Source organism: Sceloporus occidentalis, unplaced genomic scaffold (assembly GCF_023333645.1).
Source record: "Sceloporus occidentalis isolate IW3139 unplaced genomic scaffold, rSceOcc1.0.p SCAF_2, whole genome shotgun sequence".
NCBI lineage: Eukaryota > Metazoa > Chordata > Lepidosauria > Squamata > Phrynosomatidae > Sceloporus > Sceloporus occidentalis.
This window is the reverse complement of record NW_028316982.1, coordinates 76,506,885-76,529,243: the sequence shown is the minus strand read 5'-3', so window position 1 is coordinate 76,529,243 and position 22,359 is coordinate 76,506,885. Positions and strand designations below refer to the sequence as shown.

Here is a 22,359-nt window from a genome sequence, read left to right as displayed (position 1 = left end):
TAGTTCCAGATCTACTGGTAGATTTCTGGAAGGTTTGCAGTGACCTAGCAAGAACCTCTGATGTACGACAATACAATGACTCCATTCAACTTAATTAAGCTGTTAAAATTTTAAAACAGATTGGGGCAATCAAGAATATATTTTTAGAAAGACTGTGTACTCCATCCAGTTTTTGGTACTCAAAACAAATGTCTTGACTAAGAGCCCTTTACTTATATGTCTTTTCCAACTAGTTAGTGGATCTTTGGGTTTTAGAAAGACAAAGTAGATGCTTCAGCTCTGAAGACAAAAAAAAACAATCCCTAAGCACCAAAGACAGAAAAAGAAAACTAAAATATGCAATTGTTTGGATTTAACAAAACCAAGGCCAAGAGTAGGCTCATGTTCCCCACTTAAGTACACATAATGAAAGACAAAATACAGGCAGACCCTGCCATATATATATTTTAAAAACCCCCAAAGACCTCAAATTCAGAGAGCAAGAGAGGAAATCCACAATTTTTTTGTCTGCTGAACTGACGCCAGCAACTGCAAAATGACTGACAGAGTAGAAAACTGGATCTCTCATCGTGTGTTGTACAGTTTTGTCAGCTTTTCTTCACCATTTTAGTGCTTGGTCTGCTACATGTTCTTCTACTTATCTGAACAACATCTGGCTTTCTCCAGAGAAAAAAATGGGGAATAAAAGAAAAAAAAACCTGCAATGCTTCCTGGAACAATAAGAATAGAATAATAGGCTAGCATATAAAAGAATGCACATTTTAATACTGTCATAATTAGCCTGAATCAAAATCACTCTCACTTGGTGCCAAGAGTAAATGGTATGATTTAACATCAGTTTTGATCCTGTAACCCATCCACCATTTGTTTGATCAGACGACACAAGGTTTATTGGCTGCTCAGCTAACACACTTGCTTAGAATAAGGTGGAAGGATAGTACAGATTTTCAAAAAGCTTGGCAGGTGCAGACTTGAATATACAGAAGCGGATAGAATCATAGAGCTGGAAGAGACCACAAGGGCCATCCCACCCAACCCCCTGCCATGCAGGAACTCACAATCAGCCTCTGGGAATTTACATAGTAACAAAGTTCTGTATGTGGTGAGTCTTTATCTTTTTATTGTTTTTATTGTTATTAGTTCATTGCCTCAGGAGCCCTTGTGGGGTGTTGAATGTGATACAGAAACAGTTTAAATAAATAAACAATACTTGTCTTTATCTTCTGCCAAGTAACTGCTGAGTGTACGTGGAATCCTGAGTATACTATTGTAAAGGAACTTTCAAGCATTGCAGAAAGCAAAGCATCTTTGGGTATTTGATCCAAATACATCCCTCCTGCAATACAGTAACAAAGCCATTGAACGCCACAGCATCTGACTCCTCTTGCTAACTGCCTACATTAGATTCCTCCATCTTGGACAGTATGTAGAAAACAACTATGTCTATGACTGGGAAAACTTCATTTCCTTCAATCTACTCTTTCCCCTGAATTTCTGGCCTACATTCTCTTTTGGTCCTGATTAAAGTAGTTCTATTGAATATTAAATTTATCTTTCTGTTGATGCAACATCCAACAATTGATTAAATTGGTCTACCTTAGCTGGAATGAACCAAGAGAATGCCAATTTCTCTGTATTAAATAATGGTGGGGGTGGGTTTTCCCACTACATCAATGTTTCTGAGAACTTTACATCTCTAGTTAGGACCATCATCACAGGGTGAGATGAAGGAATGCAAAGCATTCCTTGTTAAGCCCCATTATCTGGAATAAGCATCAGTTTCTTCCCAATATCACATCCCATTCACTTAAATGGGGGGGAAAGCACAACAACTTTTGCTCTAATTGTACTTGGACATAACTTTAAAAGCAATACATAAGTCCTTTGGTGACACTGGAAAGGAATTACTTCTTCAACAATGGGATCCATGTTTCTCTGATTTAAAGAAAGCATGTTAATTATTCATTCAAATGCAGTTGCACGGAGGGAACTGCCTATCTCCATGAATGCCTGATAGCAACATAAACGCAATGGCAATATTCATTTACATTCCTCTGTATATAATCTGTTTTGTGTGCTGCTTGTGCACCTACCTGAAATAGTTATTGGATTCATTTCCTCACCTTAAACAATAACAGTATTTCAACAGAAATGACAGAGGTGGATCCAAGAACTGTCAACAAAGATGACGGCCACTGAGGAGGTATCCTTGCTGCATTTGCTTTGACACACTGATTTTCTTATTTAAACACTTCCCTATCTGAACAACATTATATTTGTTGCTTGCTCTTAAGACTTTACTTCTATGAGCTTGAGACAACAAACCTGACTTTTCTTCTCCTTTCAACTATATCAGTGATTCCCAAAATCTGCTCCTTCAAAAGTTCAAAAGAATCCATGTCCCAGAATTCCTTACTGTTGGTCAAGCTAACTGGAGCTTCTGGGTGTTGAGGTCCAAACCCAATGCACTTTATTCTCACAAAACCATGTGAGCCAAGTTGTTCTGAGAGTGTGTCATAGCCTCAATTTCATGGCTCAGTGAGATCTTAAACCTGGATCTCTCAAGCTGCAGTCCAACAGTCTGACCACTACAGCCCACTGGCTCTTGTAATACACTTTACAGAAAGTCTAATGCACTACACTAGTTATTTATGGTGAGCCATAAGCGCTTTCTAAAATTCTTAGTTCTGCCAAAAAAAAATTTAATCTGACTAAGCATCTGGAAAGCCACCTTATATGGCTGTATTGTTACTTTTGTCTCATTGGGTTACATTTCTACAGGTGGGATGCAAATTCAAAATGGTTTCCAACTACAATTCTCCCCACTTTTAGCCATGAATATCGCTTTATCCACTGAAGATATTCTTTCTACTTCAAATAATCCTGGCTCATAAGAGGGGAAGGGGATGACAATATATAGGCAAGAAAAAGCACTGTGTTGCATTTGAATGAACTTACAGGAAGAATGGATGCTAGGAAAGCTTTTCCTGCCTTCTGACACCACATCTGGGTCACCTGTGCAGTGCATTTCAGAGTTCATTATTCCATCTGGAAAGCAGCGGTAAAAGAAATCAGGACGAGGTCTGGAAAAAAATACCAAGGATATTTGAAATGGAAAGAGCAGCTGTTAATAAAACCTCAAAGTGATATTATTGAGCTGATCATTTATGATGAAGGTGCTCATTTCCTCCATGTTTCTGTGGATTTGTGCCACTGAAAGCAATTAGTAGTTTTATATACAACGCTTCAGCCATTTTTTTTCTTTTAAAAAAGCACAGTTAAGAATTCTAAAAGTCTAGGGCACTGCTTCTCAAGCTCAATGGTTACAACTGTTTATTCTTTTCTGGAAAATGTCATGGACTGTCACTCAATAGCTTGCAGACTGGCAATGTTTCAACAATCACCATGTTGAGTCGCATTGGATTAAAGTGATTATTCATGCACACTTGTATAAGAATACTCATTGGCCAGGTTATGTGGAAAATAGAAGTTGTGTCATGAAAAAAAACTGATTTAAAATTTAGGCATGGGAAGCAGACAACAATATTTCAGCTCATTCTTTTTACTTCAGAGCTGACTTGAAAAGAAACTTATGCTGCGTAAAGCAAAGCAAAAAAAATGAACTAAACACTGTTATTAGTACACACACCCACACTATCAGAGATTTAGAAGAATAGACTGGAAAGGATATGTAAACAACAATTTATATTAACAGCAAGTGTGTTTTAATGTACAGACATGAGAATGGAGAGGCAAGGCACATGTTAAGCAAGTGGGGAGGTCACAACTTTATTGAATATTAAAAAGTTATTGCAAATTAAACTGAGTCTGGATCCAGATTTTATGTGAGAGGTTATGAAACTGACTGATTGGTTTTTATAGTTTCCTTTGTTTAACACTGTATTGTGCCCAATGAACTCTCAGAAGGAAACAGATGTCACAGATGTCTCTACAGAACTGCCATATTTGCAGATGTATTTTTGAGTCCATGTTAACTAAACAGAGCTACAGAAAAGCAAAACTGTTAAAAGAAGACATTAATCTCAACATCCTTTATACAATATTTTTAGAAACAGGTGCTGCAATAATCATTATATTAGCTTTTATCTGTATAAACTCCTTGTTTGCTCTTTTCACCAGCATCATTGGTGCATATTATATCCAACAATAAATGACGTTCAAGCCAAAAAAACATAATTATTCCAGGACTTACCTCCCCACTATTAATTTAATAGTGTTTGTGCAGACTCCATTCAAAGCAAGTGCCAAGGAAACAGCTAAAAAACAAAACAAGAGTGTAAAAAACCGAAAGTGATGCATTCACATTTTTAATTTGCCACACGTGGACTGCCATTCAGTTAGGGACAAATGCATGGGTAAGTCACACTATGCATGCAGGCCCAAAATGTCCCCAATTTGCAAGGGATGTATTCTGTCATCTACATTCATCCTCTCCAAAGCAGGAACACGTTGCACTAGAAAGGCAAGCTACTGGGTAGAGGAATGATTTTCAAAGAATTTAGGCTTTGATCAAGATAATCTCTATGTCTCCAGGATACCAATTTAAAACAGGTATCTCAGTGTGAAGTTCACCAATCTCATTCCTCTTCCCTGTTCTTTCATTCCCCTAGCCTTTTCCCTCTTCCTTTTTCTCCTCCTTAATTCACCAATCCTTCTCTCTTTTTCATTCACACCTACGGTCTCCCTCTCCTTAATTCACACAGCCAATCTCTCTCTCTCTGCTTTACTAAATCGGTTTCCTTTATTTATGCTGTCATTCAGTCTCCCTCTCCTGTTCAGACTCACTCCTTCTTTCTCCTATATTCATTCAGCTCCCCTCAACCTCACTCAATCTCTCTCTTTGCTCTTCTTTCAGACTCTCTCTTTCTTAATCTTTCTCCATTGCTCATTCATTTTCTCCCCTATCGCTCTCCTTCACCCAGTCTCTATCTCCTTTGCTCATTGATTCTCTCTCTCTCTCTCTCACACACACACACACACAAACACACACACATATACACACCCATGCCAAACATATTCCTTCACTCAGCTTATCCCTTCAGTCACTTAGTCTTTCCTCTGTCTCCTCTCTTTGTTTAGTTGTGAAGCCCATAACTCTGCTAAATGATTAAAAAGCTGCATCACTCTTAGGAAAGTACAATGGCAATGGCAGTCCTGCTCCTTGACAATAAGACCATATGAACAGGAAAGGAACAAATTCCCAGCATGCCAACAACCAAAGATAAAGCAACTGATCCCAATGGAAAAACTCTGCTAATTAGGAATCTTCATCTCACAAGCCACTGCCTCCATCCAAAGAGATACCAAAAATCACCAGCTCTGACCAAAGACATGCTTCCAGCTATCTCCACTTCTCACTACTCAGTTCATTGTCATGCAGAAACTATCTACAGGTAGCTGACAAATGCTGATACTCTGGTTTCCTTGTAAAGTAGAAGAGGAGTCTTTTGTTGGTCCCCATGAGGCATTTTCAACCCAAGGGTTGAGAGTGTACAGAAATGTATATGTGATGGGATGGATACATACATGTCTCCACCTCTGTTTGTATTTATGCTGAGATATGTTTGAAGAGAAGTGTGTATTCATATATGCATATCTGTGTAAGTAAATGTATGTTTGTACATGTGTGTACAGCCCTTGGCTCTCCAGCTGACACCAGATGTGCTCACTGGGACTGAAAAAGGATGTCCTCCCAGATTAAGAGCAAATCAAATAGGCATGAATGAAAACATTCTGCAACATTCTGAGACAGATTGTTTCAATAAGAATTACTTCCTGACTTCTTGTACTGTGTTTTTAAATCTAATTATTAGTTTTTACATGATTATTTTAAGAGAACATGTATATGTGAAATAACTTTGGAGATTTTTAAACAGAGGCGAGATGGCCATCTGTCGGGATTTCTTTGATTCTGTATTCCTGCATGTCAGGGGATTGGACTTGATAGCCCTTGAGGCAGGGGTAGGCAACCTGCGGCCCGCGGGCCGGATGCAGCCCGGCAAGGCCTTGGGACCAGCCCCAGCCCAGTCCTGCCGCCGATTGCCGCCGGGGCCTTTGGCCTCTCGTGCGCAGGCGCAAGGGAGGCAATTGTCTATAGACGCCTCAGAAACATGCATTTATATTAACATTTTTTTAAGAATCAGCAAATTTTTTTGCGTGTCCTCCACTTTTTTAAAAAAAGTGTACACCATTTGAAAATGTTGTCTTACATCTGTCCCAGTTTATTTAGTTATTTAATTTTTTAAAAAATTATTTAATTATTTATTTTTTGGCTTCGGCCCCCCAGTTGTCTGAGGGACAGCGACCCGGCCCCCGGCTCAAAAAGGTTGCCTACCCCTGCCTTGAGGTCTCTTCCAATTCTATGATTCTATGAATCTATTACTATACCAAGATTTTTTTTCATTCAGTGGCTTTATTATTCTGCTCATCAATGTAAAAGATCACCATTTCCCTAATATCCCATAACTGTTTGAAAAATATGTGTGGTTCTTGGCTCATCAGTGTTGCAATGGAATTTGTGTTCAACACCAAATTATCACTAAAAAAAAAGTCCTGCTTGTACAGTGGAATTCAAAGAAAAGTATTTCTGACCCTCCACTACTAAGAGAACCCAACAGGGCTCAATATTTGTTTCTGAACAACTGTTCAAAAACAATAGTGTGGCAAAAGAACCATTGGGTTATTCAGCAATAATTTTATGTTTTCTAGAAAAGGTGAAGCTTCTTGAGATGTACTTCCCTCTCAGAGAATTCACTAGAAATCCAAGACAGCTGTAGAACCAGGACTTTAAAGTAATTGAAGGTGTAATTAAATGTATAACATTATCTCACACTGTTTCTTGGTTCAGCAGAAAAATGCTGGACAGCTCCTAAGCAAAAACTATGCTTGTGGATGCTTTCCTATGTAGACTATGGCAAGGATTTTTAAACCCTTTGGATTAGGTTTGAATATTCCCGTTCTCAAACAGAGATTCAGAACTTGCTGCAAATTTTATGAGAACTACAAGCCACAAAAGGTTAGAGGTTACACTGAATATGCCAACTCCAGCAACAACAACAACAAAAACCAGAGGAACGCTTTACAGTGTTTAAACAGTGTGAAAAATATCACCAGGAACTGAAACTAGAAACTGCATGACCAGCAAGTTGCCAATGATTCTTTGGTAGAATTGGAGCTCTGACACCCCAGCAGTCATTTCATTCCATTTCACTTCAAAGAACACAACTGGGGATAGCTTAAGTTGGAAGCATATGACGACAATGTACCAAGTGTGAAGTCAGTTTGGCAAGGTAGTGAAGATTTGGTAAGAAATAATAATGAGAAGTTTTGCAATATATATGATGCTGAAATTGAGTGGGTGTTGGCACCAAGCATGGGAGAACAGAAGGGAGAGATAAAAGGGGCATGACATAGCAGCTAAGATTACAAGCCTAGGAAGCCCTGGAAAGTTGAAGTACACCTCAGTCACAAAACACCATAAGGGCCACACTGGATATGATACAATTTAGATGAATTAGCAAGCACAAGAATGGCTTATTTAAAATAAACTGCCTGTGTGGGAAATCCAATCTAGAAATAAGGACCATAGTATTGCAATACAGGAACTTTGTTATTGTATATCATTTGGGACTCAAGGCAGTTCACAATAGTGAAAAGAGACAATGCCCACTGCAATGATCCCAATGAAGAGCTAAAGGCTACATCTACAATGTTTGTGCAATTGCTAATCTTGTGGATTATGTCTGGGCACTAGTGCCTCTTGGACCAAATGGAGGAAACACCTTCCCTAAAATGGTGGGAGAAAGCACACCTCCTGCTCAGTCTACAAACACCCAAAATGTTTTGTCAGCTTTGACCCTAACTGGTTTTTAGCCAAACTACTACTCCCTGGGTCTCTATCAGCAGTATGGAGACAACAAATACTTGTCTACTTTGTGGGTGTTGTTGTAAGGATATTAAGATAACATACGTGAGACACTTTGTACACTTGAAATACTCTATTAAGCTTATCAGTGTAAAACATCAAAGGAAGAAGAAGTAAAACTTGAAAGGACATGCTCTATACCACTGGTGGCATTCAGCCAAAAGAATCTGGCATGATACTCTGTTTTAGAAAGTTTAGTAATCTTTACAAGTACTGTAAAAAGGTTTTGTTTTTTACTTTAACATCTTCAGCAGAAACACACACATACCACTGTTCATTTCCCCATGGAAAGAGATGATGTTCAAAAAATCTTCTACTGCCAGACAACTTTCACCCACTCTTCTCACCTTTGCTTGCTCTTACTACTCAATCTGTATTTTCTGCTGACTTCAGAGTACATGGATTTTCAGGAAGAATAAAACTCCTTTGTCAGTGATATTCAAGAATCTGTAATTTTTTATTTTATTTTCAAGGTTCCATGAACATTTAATACCTTTGTTTCCCAAAAGAAAGATTTCAGATGACTCCCACACTCTTGGAAGCAAACACTTTCCAATTTTCTTATTTTAAAAAATCAAGATGATTCTCAATTTACCTAAGAAAGCTTCTTTAATTTCAGTCCTGTCTGTACGCCGGATGATTTTCACCACAAAAATGACAGCCAGAGGTGTCAGGAATGAAATGGCCTATGAGAGAGATAACAAAAGGATCACTCATCATTGCATCTTCTCTCCATCAGTCTCATGGAATTAACCATTTCCAGTTAGCTTCATTGAGATGAGCTCCCAAACGCTAAGCAAGGTTGCATGATCACTATCCACAACCAAAGAGCAAATATATTTGGAGGGAAGGGAACAAATTAGAGACTTAATTCTGAATCCTAACTGCTAATCACCTAGTGGCATATTTAAAGATTTGCTACCTGTGAAAAAATAAACTGAGCTCTAAAAAAGATGGTGTTACAAAGCTACATGTCATCAATTTTATAGCTTCTTAGAAATTGTCAAAGCTTTTTGTAAACCCTGGATGCATATGGAATCTTTGTGTGCACATGATTTGCATACATGTGTACACAAAAATGGACTGTCCTGCTCCCCTTCCCAGCTCATCAAAGAGGTTCCATTTCAGAACATGTTCCCTACAAGTTTAACCTCTGAGATTGTAAGATGTGAGATTGTGAGCTTTCAATATGTTTTTTATAGGATGTTTTTATAAAAGGTTCTTAGTGGAATGTTTTTTATTGTATATGATGCTCTAATACGATGTGTTGTACATCTGTATTAGCCTGTGAACTGCTTCGATTTTCTAGGAAAAGAGGTATAAAAATAAAGATTTTTTATTATTATTATTATTATTATTATTATTATTATTATTATTATTCCAAGTTTGCAAAGCAGTCTAGAGTTCTAGTGTGAGTCCAATTTAATATGGCATTGCACTAATTTGCACTCCCTAAAATCCTCTATAAAATTATTTCAATACTTATTGGAAACTATTATTTTTTAAATGTATGTATCAGAATTTAAAATGAGTTTAGCAACAATTGAGTTAGGCACTGAAAATGCACACTGGCTCATTTGGAATCCAACTGAAGTCAGCATATCAGAAATCATATGATCCAGATTCTAGTCAAACTCATTCTTCCACAGTCCTGTGTAGTGCATGTTTGTCCACTTACTTTATAGGGTGGAAATCTGCCACACTCACAGAATCATGGAGCTGAAAAGAACCCCACAGACCATCTGGTTCAACTCCATTCCACAGCAGGAATCCATCACTAAACTGTCCCTGAGAGGCACAAATCTAACCGCTGTTCAAAACTTGCAATGAAGGAGAATCCACCATCTGTAGAGGTATTCCATTGCACTGTTGACTAGCTCTTGCCATCATGAAGATCTTCTTCCTGTTTAGTTGGAATCTCCCTTCTTGTCATTTGAATCTAAGAGCTTAGGTCCTATCCTCTAGAGCAGCAACTCCTATAACTTGATCTAAGAGCCAGCATTATGTAGTGGTTTGGGTGTTGGACTAGGACACTGAAGACCACAATATCTCACTTAGGGCAAGTAATATTCTCTCAGCTTCAGATGGAAATAATAGTAAATTCCCTCTGAAGAAGTCCTCCCAAGAAACCCCTGTGATAAGTTTGCCATAGGGCTGCTGTAAGCTGGAAACAAAGAAGTTTGATTTTGCTAGTCACAAAGATTAGTCACACTATTTTGCTTTCCACTTGAATTACCTGTTCATAGAAAATTTTGTATCCTTGAATCTGCATCTGATGGCACAGTGGTTAAATGCTGGTACCGAAGCCATTCACAACCACAAGATTGTGAGCTTGATCCCAGCCTTGCATCCTTCTGTAGGTCACTAAAATGAGTAGCCAGCTTGCTGGGGGCCATTAGCTTACACACTGTAAACCACTTAGAGACTACTTAGTTCAGTATCAAGTGGTATACAAATGTAAATGCTTTTGCTATGCTACATCTTTTCCCAATAACACTTCAATTTTCGTAAGTAAGACTGGCCTGGGGGTAGAGTTGGGTTTTTGTGTCCACATGACACACACCCCAACTCCGCCCCAGAGCACCATGATACCACGCACCACTCCACATGAATGTAGCATCACGTCACTCCTCTGGCCCTGCAGCCACATGACGCAGCTCCAAAGGAGTGCCTTCAAGCTGCAGTGTCACATCTATCGCACCCTTTTCAGCATGCAAAAAGGAGCCATTTTTGTGGCTCGTTTTTGTACCCTGGAAAGGCCATATTGTGGCTGCGCTGTGCGGTTGCTGTGGGCCCAATCCATCGAACCTGTAGGCAGCTGCAGGCCAGCCCCTAGGGGTGGTGTGGACAGCTCATAAGTAACAAACTACATGTTACTAACATAATAAAAGATGACTAGAAAACCTCTCTGCATGATTATTTCTTCCAAATATCAGGAAACATTTAGTGCTCAGAATCACATTGTTCCAATGCTTAGGGGGTGTCTGTACAGACCCAAAGGCCCGTGTTTCACCCGGCTTTGAGTTGTCTAGTTCAGATAATGCAGGCCAAAACTCTAGAGGCAGGATCAGGCCCAGTCCTGCCAGACCAAATGTAGATCCAGTGAATCTGGTGTGATGCCAGAGTAAACAGTCATTACCCCAGGGTAATATAACACCTGGTTTGTAGCAAAGTTTCCTGGAAACTCTGCAGCAAACCTTGGCTATTTACATACACTGTCCCATGCTTCTTATCTTGCCGTGCATCAATCTGACTGAGAAGCCACTGCATCTGATATGGAAACAGGGTACCTGGCCACATGGGTGCAGCTAAGCACCCCATTTCTGTATCAGATTTCTGTATCAGATTTCTGTATCAGGAATGTATCAGATGCTGAACCAGGGGATTTCCCAGTCAGGTTAAAAGTGCAGCAAAGTAAGGAGCATGAGCCAGTCCTGGGTCCCGGGTTGGTGCTGGGATGTGTGTAAACTAATTCCCAGGAATACAGTCCTTGTGTAGGACTGTCTGTATTGTCACTGTTAACTTGTTATGACTGAACAATTCACACACATTTCTGGTTGTCCTGATGTGATGTTTGTCATGTCTGTTTCAGCTGCTAGTGTCTCACTGACCAAACATTAAGCTAAACAGAGCTGGGTAGGAATCTGTGGAAATATGTCACAAACCCAAAGGCAGCTATATAGAATAATATCTCATTCACCATATGCTATATCCTGCTTTTCAAGTCACACGCTTCAGCCTAGTGAATACCATAAAATGCTATTCCTGTTCTAGAGTGGCATTTGAAATGGCCTGAAGAACTATAGGCATGTGCAGGAAACTGGCATGCTCTACGTAAATGAATTTATTTGGATCCCTGATGTACAATGTTATTGCCTGGCATGTATGTGTCTGGCAATGGTGGCATGCTTTGGACTTGCCATAACCTAAACCAAATCATTCACAGAGATTTGAGAGATTTCCAAATCAAGACAGGGCTCTGCTGGTTGACTGAAAAATGTAAGGTTTTTTGTGGGGGTTTTGGGCTATGTGGCCATGTTCTAGAAGGAAGAAAATCTTCTAGAACATGGTCACATAGCCCGAAAAAACCACAAAAAACCATGGATGCCGGCCAGGAAAGCCTTCGACTTCACACTGAAAAATTTAAGCTTCATTAGCGATTCAGATTCAGTGGCATACAGTCACCCAGACAGTACATTTGCAATAACCGGCACACTTTCCCCCAAGCTCTCCATATAAGGAAAACAAAAAGGAGAGGGGGAGTGAAATTTTGTGACTGACAACTCCATACAGAATGTTCAGTTTTACCAAGGCATCCCAGTCTCAGGGATCTGGGGGAAGAATGCTGAAGTAACATACTGCAGGACAGTTCCTCTGTTCAGAATTCTTTGATTGTTCTCTCTCCCAAGAACAGGAACATTTTTGTGGAGTTTGTGCAACCTGGGGAGTTTTACTGTTGGATGCTTCCTCAGAAAATACTGGATGTACACAACCTTCTACCTCTGTCACTGTGTTTCCCACATTCATCATCCACCACTATCCTATTGCACTTTCTGTGACTTTGGTGTCAATTGAACAAAAAAGGGGTAGGAACCTGTACAGTGTACTTGTAAATTTCTCTACCAATAAATTTCAACTGGGTCTTAGGGGCAGAAATATGTTACAGCTGTTTGTTGATTTTTATTGATAGCCAATGGAAAATACCAAGATTTTTAATTTCCAAATCAAGACTTGGATTTGAATGTGAGTTGTATCAAGCATCTTCCAAATCAATCCAAACCAAAGCTCGTGGTTGGTAAACTTCCCCACCAAAAAAGAATGGCTGGAAAATTATTAACCATGCCTGTATTGTATTTGTGTTTTCCTTGGAAGCAAGGAATTGTATATATGCTGCTGTATACAAAATAAGTTTTGGCTCAAAGCTGCCAGAATATGAACTGTGCAGCACATAGGTTTTCATTTAGTTCTAGTGCCACACTAAAAAAGAAAAAGAAAAGAAAAGAAAAATAATTTGTAAAAACAATCACATTGTTTTGTACTTTGTTAACAAAGGCATGAAACAAACTGGCCCAAAAGGGAGGGCTGGAGGCAGCCGGTCATCCTCTGGAGGGATGCTGCTGCCGCCAAACTGTGCAGCATCCTTCCACCTCAAAAAGAAACTATATAATGATGTAGAATGGAAAAAAAGAAGAAAGAAATCTTATAACAAATTTGCTTACAGCAGCGAGATTAATTATAGCGAGAAGTTGGAAAACGAAAATAAATGTGGAACTGGAGGATTGGTATAAAGAAGTCTGGCAAATAGCAATTAATGATAAATTAACATGTAAATTGAAAGTGAAGAAAGGATTATGGAAAAGAAATTATTTTGATGAAATATGGAAAAATATATTGAAAAATATTAAGAAAAGAAGATGGAAAATTACCTTCACGAGATGAATTAAAATTTTGGTTGGAGTATATGGATGGGATTGGCTCTGGGGAAGGGGTGCATTGAGGTGATTTTTAGTATAAAATAGGTCAAGTGTTAAAGCATATATATGTATGAAGAAAAGTGTAATAATTTGAATTGTAAAATTTAAAAATATTAATTAAAAAAAAGAACCCAGAAAAACCGGGTTCTTCTTTGGATGCTGCACGGATGTCATGAGTGTGCCATTGGCACACTCGTGACATAAGCGATATGCAGCGACATTTATATGCTGTGCGTTGCTTAATTCTTGTCCTGTATGGACAAGAGGCCGCCATTACCATGATGCGGTGCTAGGGTTAGGGACCATGTGGTTGGTGCACGGTCCCTAGCCCTAGAATCGCCACCCGGACACCGCTTCTTGGAGGTATGTACCGGGCCCCAGTGATCATTTTGTTCTATGCTAAAGGTTGATAGGGCAGAGGAGAATGTTTCTAACTGGACTCAGTTTGAGAATATTGACAACACCTGTATTCTAACTTGCGTATAGTCTGATTAAAAATCTAAAAGTCAGGTAAACAGAAACACAGGAGGCTTTGTCTGCTCTGATGTATGTCACTGCCCAGAGACTCCATCACTTTTATCACAAGCCTCATAAGCTTCATTAGAGCTGGGATACAGCCACATTCATCATTTCAACTTGTTCATGGCACTTTCAGAGAAAAGAGTACTTCAAGCTTGAGATGGGATCAAGATACAGAGTATACATCCAAATTCAGAAGCCCAAAACTTATTTCGTCAAAAGACACAGTCAGACCTAAGGCCTTTCCTGAAATCCTCCCCAGTTGTTCTGGTTTTGTGGATAGTGTTTCTCAGTCATTCTGGAGCAGCTCCCTATATTACAAGATCACACCTTATCAGGGTTTTTACTATGGATTTACTATACACAACATGGAATGCATTGACTTCACAGATGCACATGCATCTTTAAACACCTGTGTATACAATTGGGTTTACACTTGCAGATGCACTTATACACATACACAAAATAATAAATGCCAATGCTTTCTACAGCAATTAGGATGAGTGGAGCTATCTTTGGTGGTGAACAAAGGCTGTTAAAAAGGCCGACCTATTTTTGTATTCCTAAGCAGGTGCACATGAGATTTGTGGCCACCTGTAATTATACTATGGCTGAAATCCTGCATCAGGAGAAATAGATCTCAGCCATAGTATAATTACAGGTGGCTACTGGGAATTTGCTATCATTGCTAAGTGCAATGTGTAGCAAGGGTGTAGCAACATTTATTTTTAGAATTCACCCTCTAATTTCCGAGGAGCTGGAGAGTACAGCAGTTAGCAATGATAGCACATTCCCAATAGCAGGATATGCTGCAACAAGAAGTGGTAGAGAACCCTGCAAAGTCTTGTTATCACAGTATTAAAGATTGCACCATCCTGTTTCTGCATCAATTTGCAAATAATAAAAAAGAGACAACACTTTATAAATGCATAATAGAGCATAATTTTACAATGTATAAAATCATAATTATATTTGTACACAATGACTTGTACATATTTATTTGAACTTTAATTTAAGAAATTTCTGAAGCTGAAATTATCACATCATTTACAGGAAAAAAGAACAGAATTGGACATGCGAACAAAAACCAAAGGTTTTTTTTTAAAAAAATGTTTTAACTACTTTTTGTGTAGCCTCTGAAGAAGATCTTTGAGAAGTTATACAGAACAAAACACATTGGATTTATCATTATTAAATCAGTCATCCACTGAGCTCCTTGATACGTGTCTCCAGTATTTTCTGATAAAAAAATATCCATTCTAATAATATTCATATGCAGTTTAGGGGGGGGGGAGCCACTAATACGCATATTTTATATCCAATTTGCCTCACATATGCATTTTTGCAAGCCGTTTTCTTTACTACTGGCTTGGTATAGGCCTTTTTGACTGAAATGTTCATCCTGAGTTCAGTTTCCCCAATTTGATTAGTTTACTAGGCATTTTGTATTTAGAATAAATAAGCTCTCACGATGTAAATAATTAATACAGTGCGCCCTTTGCTTATGCGAGGGATCCGTTCCAGAACCCCCCCCCCCCCGTGCATAAGCCGAAAAACATGTATGCTCGAGCCCCATTCACTTGAATGGGGCTCATGCATGCGGTGGTGGCGCGGCTACACGCACGCACCACGGGCACACGCCCCATTAAAGTAAATGGGATGTGTAGCCCCGCATGCTCCCGCACAGCTCTCCAACAAGTTTGAGCATATGCTCAAACCCGTGTATGACGTGGGCGCACTGTATATAGTTCTCTTTTTTAGATGGTTTTACATTGAGTTGTGTTTCAATGGAAATTAAAACCACCCCAATCTGAACTGGAAGCTAAGAGCAGCAATTCTGTGAGCTCACACACTAGGCTACAGATGGAATGAACACTCAGAAATATTTGGAAATTTGTCATTTATTTATTCATTCATTCATTCATTCATTTTTGTTAATAGTGTTGAGCAACACTGGTGACAAGAATTATGAACTTACAATTTAGGATTTATTCTACACAAATGTCACACATGGTTGTTTTGTACATAAAAGTACATAATATGTAAAGAAAACAGCATTTTTTTGCATGGGGAATAATATATCAATGCAGAATATTAATTCCTGTGCAAAAATCGTTGTTTTCTGTGCAGAAAAAAATCTGCAAACAATTAAGGATTTGATCTGGGTAAAGTCCACAGGTGGCTAATTTGTACAGAAAACATTTTCTTAGCTGAAAACAGCATTTGTTGTGTGAAAAATAATGTTTCCAACCAATCATGTTCCAACCAATATAACCAATTATATTAATTCCTGAACAGATAATGTTGTTTTATATGTCCGTCCCCAAAACTGATTGGTTCTGCACAAAATTTGGACATGGGTGATTTCCATACAAAACAGCATTTTCTTAGCAGAAAAAAGCATTGTCTGTGCAGGAATTATTGTGCATATTTCTGCAAATTGATATTATATTCCACACATGAAAGGCTATTTTATACACAAAAAAACCCACATAGAAATTTTGCCAGAATAAGCCTCAAATTTCAAAAGCCTTCCAAAGCAGTAATTGTCAAAGATTTTTTATTATTTTTTTGCAGGGGGAAGAATATTGTTGAAATTATTCATTGCTACCTTTGAGAAGGAACTTAATGAAGAACTATTTTCCTACATCAAAGTTGAATTTCGTTAGTGCACTATGCTAGCATAATTATGTTGATGTATGTGATTGCAGTAGGAAGAAAAATGCCACAGTTGGCATGAAGGCATTGGAAGAATAGCAGCTGTCAGATTGGTCTGCCTTCTTCTCTAACATCTGTATGACCCTGGAAAGAGTTGATCTTGTTTTCTGATTATTTATTTCCTCTTCTATGACATGATATTCTCTTTATGTATTTTAATCGCTGATGTTTTCCAGCAGCAGAATTGTATGCACCAAGACAGCTCTGGAGGAAAAATCCCCTTTATGAACTCCTACAGCAAATGCACCAACCCTATAAAAACTGTCCTACAGCTCTTCCACACTGCAAGAATAAAGCAGTTTGACATCACTTTTAACTGTCATGACTCCATCCTCTGGAATCCTAGGATTTGTAGTTTGGTGAGATATTTAGCCTGGTCTGTCAGGGGAATCTGGTGCCTCGCCAAATTACAAATCTCAAGTTTCAGTAGGATACAGTCATGGCAGTCAAAGTGTGTTAAACTTCTCCATATTCTGCAGTGTGGATGAAACCCTAAATAGTGAAATTAAGGCCACCTGCATTCCTGGCTACTATATCAAAGTAGGCCCGTCTTTACTGGCATTCCCAATGTGCAAATATAATCCCAGTGCTACTGTATAAAACAAAACTACACTTGTGTACATTTTCTATGTCACAAGAACCAAGATAATCTACTCCATATTCTGATATAAAGATAAAGATTTATCTTTACCCAAAATAACATCCATGAGATAAGCCTAGATAAGATCAGCTTGATATATTGCAAGCCAATGTTTTCTTTGCATGCAATGGCATCTTCTGGGTTAGTAGCTGCTGCATTCAAGGGCACGATCTTCTTATAATCAAGTGCATTCATTTATCTATCCTGACAGCCTAACAATATCTAGTTGTGCAAACCCCTCTAGAAAAGCACTTCACATTTCTTGAAAATCCATGATCAAATAACATGTGTGTGGCCCAAAATAATGATTTTAACTTCATGGAAAATCCATGAACAAATAACATGTGTTATTTGACAACATTTGCTATGCTTCCAAACTAGTTTTCACAGTTAAATTGTGCTCCTTTCTTTTTTTAAAAAAAATCATTGGACAGTGACTTTTTCTTATTAAATGGAAAGAACCCATATAAGGTGTGTATTATGGATTTTTCAGCGTTTATCTGCTTAAAATACACGGGAGTACAGGAGTTTGATGCTTTCCCTACTGCCACTTTGCATATTTGAAAGATTAACCATCTCTCAACTCAACTGGGAAAAAGAATGGATGCTATATAAAATTTTGGTGGTTGGCCAACAAAACAAAAAGTTCTGGTCTATTGACTTCCCTTTCCTTTGCTTAAGAGGTCTGGAAGGACATTTGGAGTGACTGAGGGATGTGAGAAGGAATGGAACAGTAGGTCCCACAGCAAAAACAAATGTCTGCTTGTAAAAGGTTAGACATAGACTAGGCTCATAATTTGTTGAAATCTGCAGTGGCCAACTGCATAGAGGACAACTCTTTTCCCTGCTGCCTCCTCCCCTGCAGCACTACAGAATCAACCCAACAAAAGTCACATTGTACATATCCTGTTTCCCTTTCTCAATTAGGCTGGTCTGTAGCAATCTGGAAGGTATGAACAGGATCTGGGGGATTGTGCAAAGAGAAATGGATGCTTTGGGTATATACCAGAGGTGTCAGACGGTGCAAATTGGGCTGAATAGGTTGCATGGGGCGCACTGCTTGTGTGTTGCCCACATCTATTGTATATGTTTTTCTGTTATTATTCTTTTGATGAGAAAGTACATGTGGCAATTAAAAATAATCAAACTGGTAAAAAAATAGCATAAAAAGTGAGAAATAGCAGCAAAAAGCCATAAGTCTCATTTAATTTATTGTCACTTTAGGAGCTACTTTTTTACAATTGACATGCTGGGTAGGAAATTGGGGAGCAATAGTCCAATGAAGTAATGTTGCAAGATCTGATTTGAACCACAGATCTTATACAGTGGATCCTTGTTATACGCTGGGGTTTGGTTCCAAGATCCCCCGTGTATAACAAAATCCGTGTATGCTCAAGTCCCATTAAATATAATGTCATAGCAATATGGTGTCCCTTATAAAAAATGGAAAATCAAGGTAAATTTATACTTTTTGGAACATTTTCAAACCGTGTATGCTTGAATCCGTGTATAAAAAATCCGTGTATAAGAAGGACCGACTGTAACCCTTTACAGGCCAGGCTATGCCCTGGAGCCCTGGTGGCGCAGTGGTTAAATGCCTGTACTGCAGCCATTCACTCAAAACCACAAGGTTGCGAGTTCAAGACCTGCAAAAGGGCCCAAGCTCGACTCAGGCTTGCATCCTTCCGAGGTCGCTAAAATGAGGACCCAGACTGTTGGGGGGCAAATTAGCTTACTTGCTAATTAGCTTACTTGCTGTTCACCACTATGATCTTTGGAATAGCGGTATATAAATAAAACAAATTATTATTATTATTATTATTATTATGCCCATAATTCAGTTAGTTAATCAGCACTTGTGACAAGAGTATTTAACAACACTTTACAGAGTTCTTCATATCTATCACATGTGTTGCCTTTGCCAACTGTAAACAATTTTGCCTTCACTGTTCAAAAATTCCATGCACATAAGGCATGTATTTCAGGTCTTATACCTTTGCGAAACTTGCAACTTTAACTTATGTATGGCCTCATTCCCACTTACCGCTTGAACCAATTCCTGGATTCAGTTCAGAAACTGGTTCAGCAGCAAGCGTGGTTCCCACTATGTTTTGCGCCAGAAGGAGGCTGTGGGCGAAGAAGGCCGGAGAGGCAAGGAAGCCAGGGGTGGAGAAGGCAGGCCGGACTTAGGGGAGGCAGACCAGGAGGACAGAGAGGCAGGCCTGGATGGAGAGGCAGGAGTAATTTCAAATCCACCTGGTTCTCACTTGGGCTGAATAAATTTATTCAAAAATAAATCGATTCAGCCCAAAAGACCCTGAAAAAAAGCATCTTTTTGATGCGGGTTAAATGGGTTAAAAACCATGTCGCCTCCTTTCTGAATCACTTCAGCAATTCAGATTAAATAAGAACCATGGTGGTTTAAACCGGATCGTACTGAATCACGATCACGTTTAAACCACAGTGGGAATGAGGCTTTCATAAACTTTCCTACAAATCTGTATATCATTTGTTTGTGCTTAGAGCTTTCCCAGTAATTATCAATCATTAATGACAGTAATAAACAAAACTATGAGTACAATTTTGACACTAATAATAAAGTTCAACATTTTATAACTCAATATAGCTCTGATGAACATTGTTAACTATACCTCATCCTTGAGGGGTGGGCAATACATCAACAGTCTTTCTTGGACAGTACTTTGCCAGATTATTTATTGATATCACCTACCAAGAATAGATTGTGGACCTACTTGAGGTTCCTCAATGCAGGGATGGGGAAAATGTATTCTTCCAGATGATGGACTGCAATTTCCTGTAATCCTCACTATTGGCTATGTTGGCAGAGTTTCTGGAACTTGAAATCCAATTATATTGGAGGGCCTTATGATTCCTACACCTGCTTTAATATAATCACTATTTTACCTCTTTTCTGCTTCAAATTCTTATCATTTACAATTATTCTTCATTTGACTTTTTATATCAAAAACTGTCATTGCTTTGTGGGAATGTTGACAGTTTCTTTGGACCCTTCTCAGCATCTCCAGTAAAGCTAATATTTGTGACACACCACCATGTACACTGTCATTTGGGCTTATATCATTGCTACAGCCTATCAATTTAAGTAAGTGTCACCATGCTTCATTCTGTTTTTTAAGCCATGCCTATCTCCATTTTTACATTTGCTAAGACATCATTGTCAAATAAGCCTCACATAGCCATCCATCAGACATAAAATCTCTAGTACTTACGAACATGAGGCGTGTAGGTATGTTGTCAGATTCTACCAAAGGGTTTTTATAGAGCCAGATTTCTTCTGGCTGAATAATTCTCTGGAATGGGTCCAAAAACTCTGTAAAGCTAAACAAAAGAATAAAAGAACACATTGTTTTACCATGTACCTCAAGGAAGAGATTTCAAAAGAAGTGCTGGTTCATCTGCCTCTGAGATTGAGAGAGTGTGGCCTACCCACAAACTATATGTTTTATTATTCGCACTTATACATTTTAAAAGCATGCTCAAGCTGTTTACTTCTATAAACAGAAGGATAAGCAACTTTAGGGACCCAATTAAGTTTCAGGGCAGAGTCGCAAGCTATCATACAAATCCACTAACCCCATTGCTGTCATTTGGTTCCAAAAAGGGTATGAAGCTATTTGCAATGCAGCGGACAGAAGGGCATGCTTGGACCCAAGCCATTGTGTTTTGAAAGTAAAAGCCAGTAGGCTGCTTTCCTAATAGGTTTTTCCTAGCCAAGGAAAAAAAGAAGACAAAACAGTTATTATTCCCCCCCTCTTCTAAAATATCATAAGAACAATCACCTTATCTTCTGAACATTTGACCTGCATGTCAATAGAACAGAACTGTCTGAAACTTTCTGCAAAATTTATGCAGTAGCAATATCACGTTGAAAAAGAAAAAAAAGAGAAAAAGAGAGAGAGAGAGCTATTGCAAAAGTCTGTAATAAAATTAAGAAATATCCAATCAGAATTTAACTGCAACTAAGGCCTTTTCAGTGCCCAAGTTCCAGAATTCAGTTTTTAGAGTTCTGCTTATAGTTAATGTATGTGCATTAAGAACATTTCCATCTAATTGTCCCAATATACAAGCTTTGTTGTTGTTGTTGTTGTGCCTTCAATTCATTTCCAACTTATGGCAATCCTAAATTAAACTCTTCACAGGGTTTCATTGGCAAGATTTGTTCAAGGGGAGAGGGTGTTTGCCTTTGCCTTCCTCTCAGGCTGAGAGCATGTCACCCAGTGGGTTTCCATAGCTGAGCAGGGATTAGAGCCATTGTCTCCAGAATCATAATGTAACCATCAAACCACTACACCACATTGGCTCTCATACAAACTTGGGGGTATACATATATTACAATACATAACATATCAATCATCAAAACTGAAGATCAAAGAATACAGATGCTGAACCAAGAAAAAGGTGAATATTGGAAACTGAAAGGCCTGTCCTTGATGAATGAAGGGTGCACCACACTGAAACAGCCAGATAGTACACAAGTAGCAGCAGAATCTTGATTGGAATCAACCCTACAGGATGGGGCTGAATCTTGTACAGTACTTCAGCACTAGAAATGAGACAGCTCCATCCACTAAACCTGAAGGCTACAAACTAGCTTATGGGGCTTATAAACTGTCTTCTTGGTGTATACAAAGGTCAGTCATTCAGTACCTTATCACCACCTGGTCCATTTCAAGTGAGTAGGGATAGATGGGACAGGGGGAATGGTTAGGGGAATAGGCTACTACCTCCACTCTCTCTGCCCTGTCACTCACATCCTCCTGCAGCCATCTTACTCTGCAAAATGGTACCAGTTGCCCTGAGCAAAAAAAAATGAGCAAATATGTTTTCAGATTTGGTTTGATTACTTAATTTACTCTACTTTCTTCTCGTCTTGAAAAACAGGCCCACAAAGCTTAATTCAGTGATCTCCTTACTACCAGAAATCCATCTCAGTCTGTCACTAGCATCTTAGATTTCTCCATGGCTCCATTTCAAGTTAGTGAAACCAGTAACTTTGAGTCCTCAATCCCAGAATAAGTTTC

General features: G+C 38.8%; 1 protein-coding gene across 3 annotated transcripts in view; it reads right to left on the bottom strand.

Annotated features, from left to right (window-relative positions):
- The window catches only part of PLPP4 (phospholipid phosphatase 4), a 125,816-nt gene that overhangs the window by 55,586 nt on the left and 47,871 nt on the right, over positions 1-22,359 (bottom strand). For all 3 annotated transcript variants that reach the window (XR_016280067.1, XM_089510052.1, XM_089510053.1), the window contains exons 2-5: positions 20,548-20,656; positions 8,541-8,631; positions 4,214-4,277; positions 2,959-3,083 (exon numbers count right to left, since the gene is read on the bottom strand). Coding sequence is in view for 2 of the 3 variants with exons in the window: in XM_089510052.1 (XP_089366178.1) it covers positions 2,959-3,083; positions 4,214-4,277; positions 8,541-8,631; positions 20,548-20,656 (389 nt within the window). In the remaining variant the exon portion in view is untranslated. The remainder of the gene's footprint in view (positions 1-2,958; positions 3,084-4,213; positions 4,278-8,540; positions 8,632-20,547; positions 20,657-22,359) is intronic.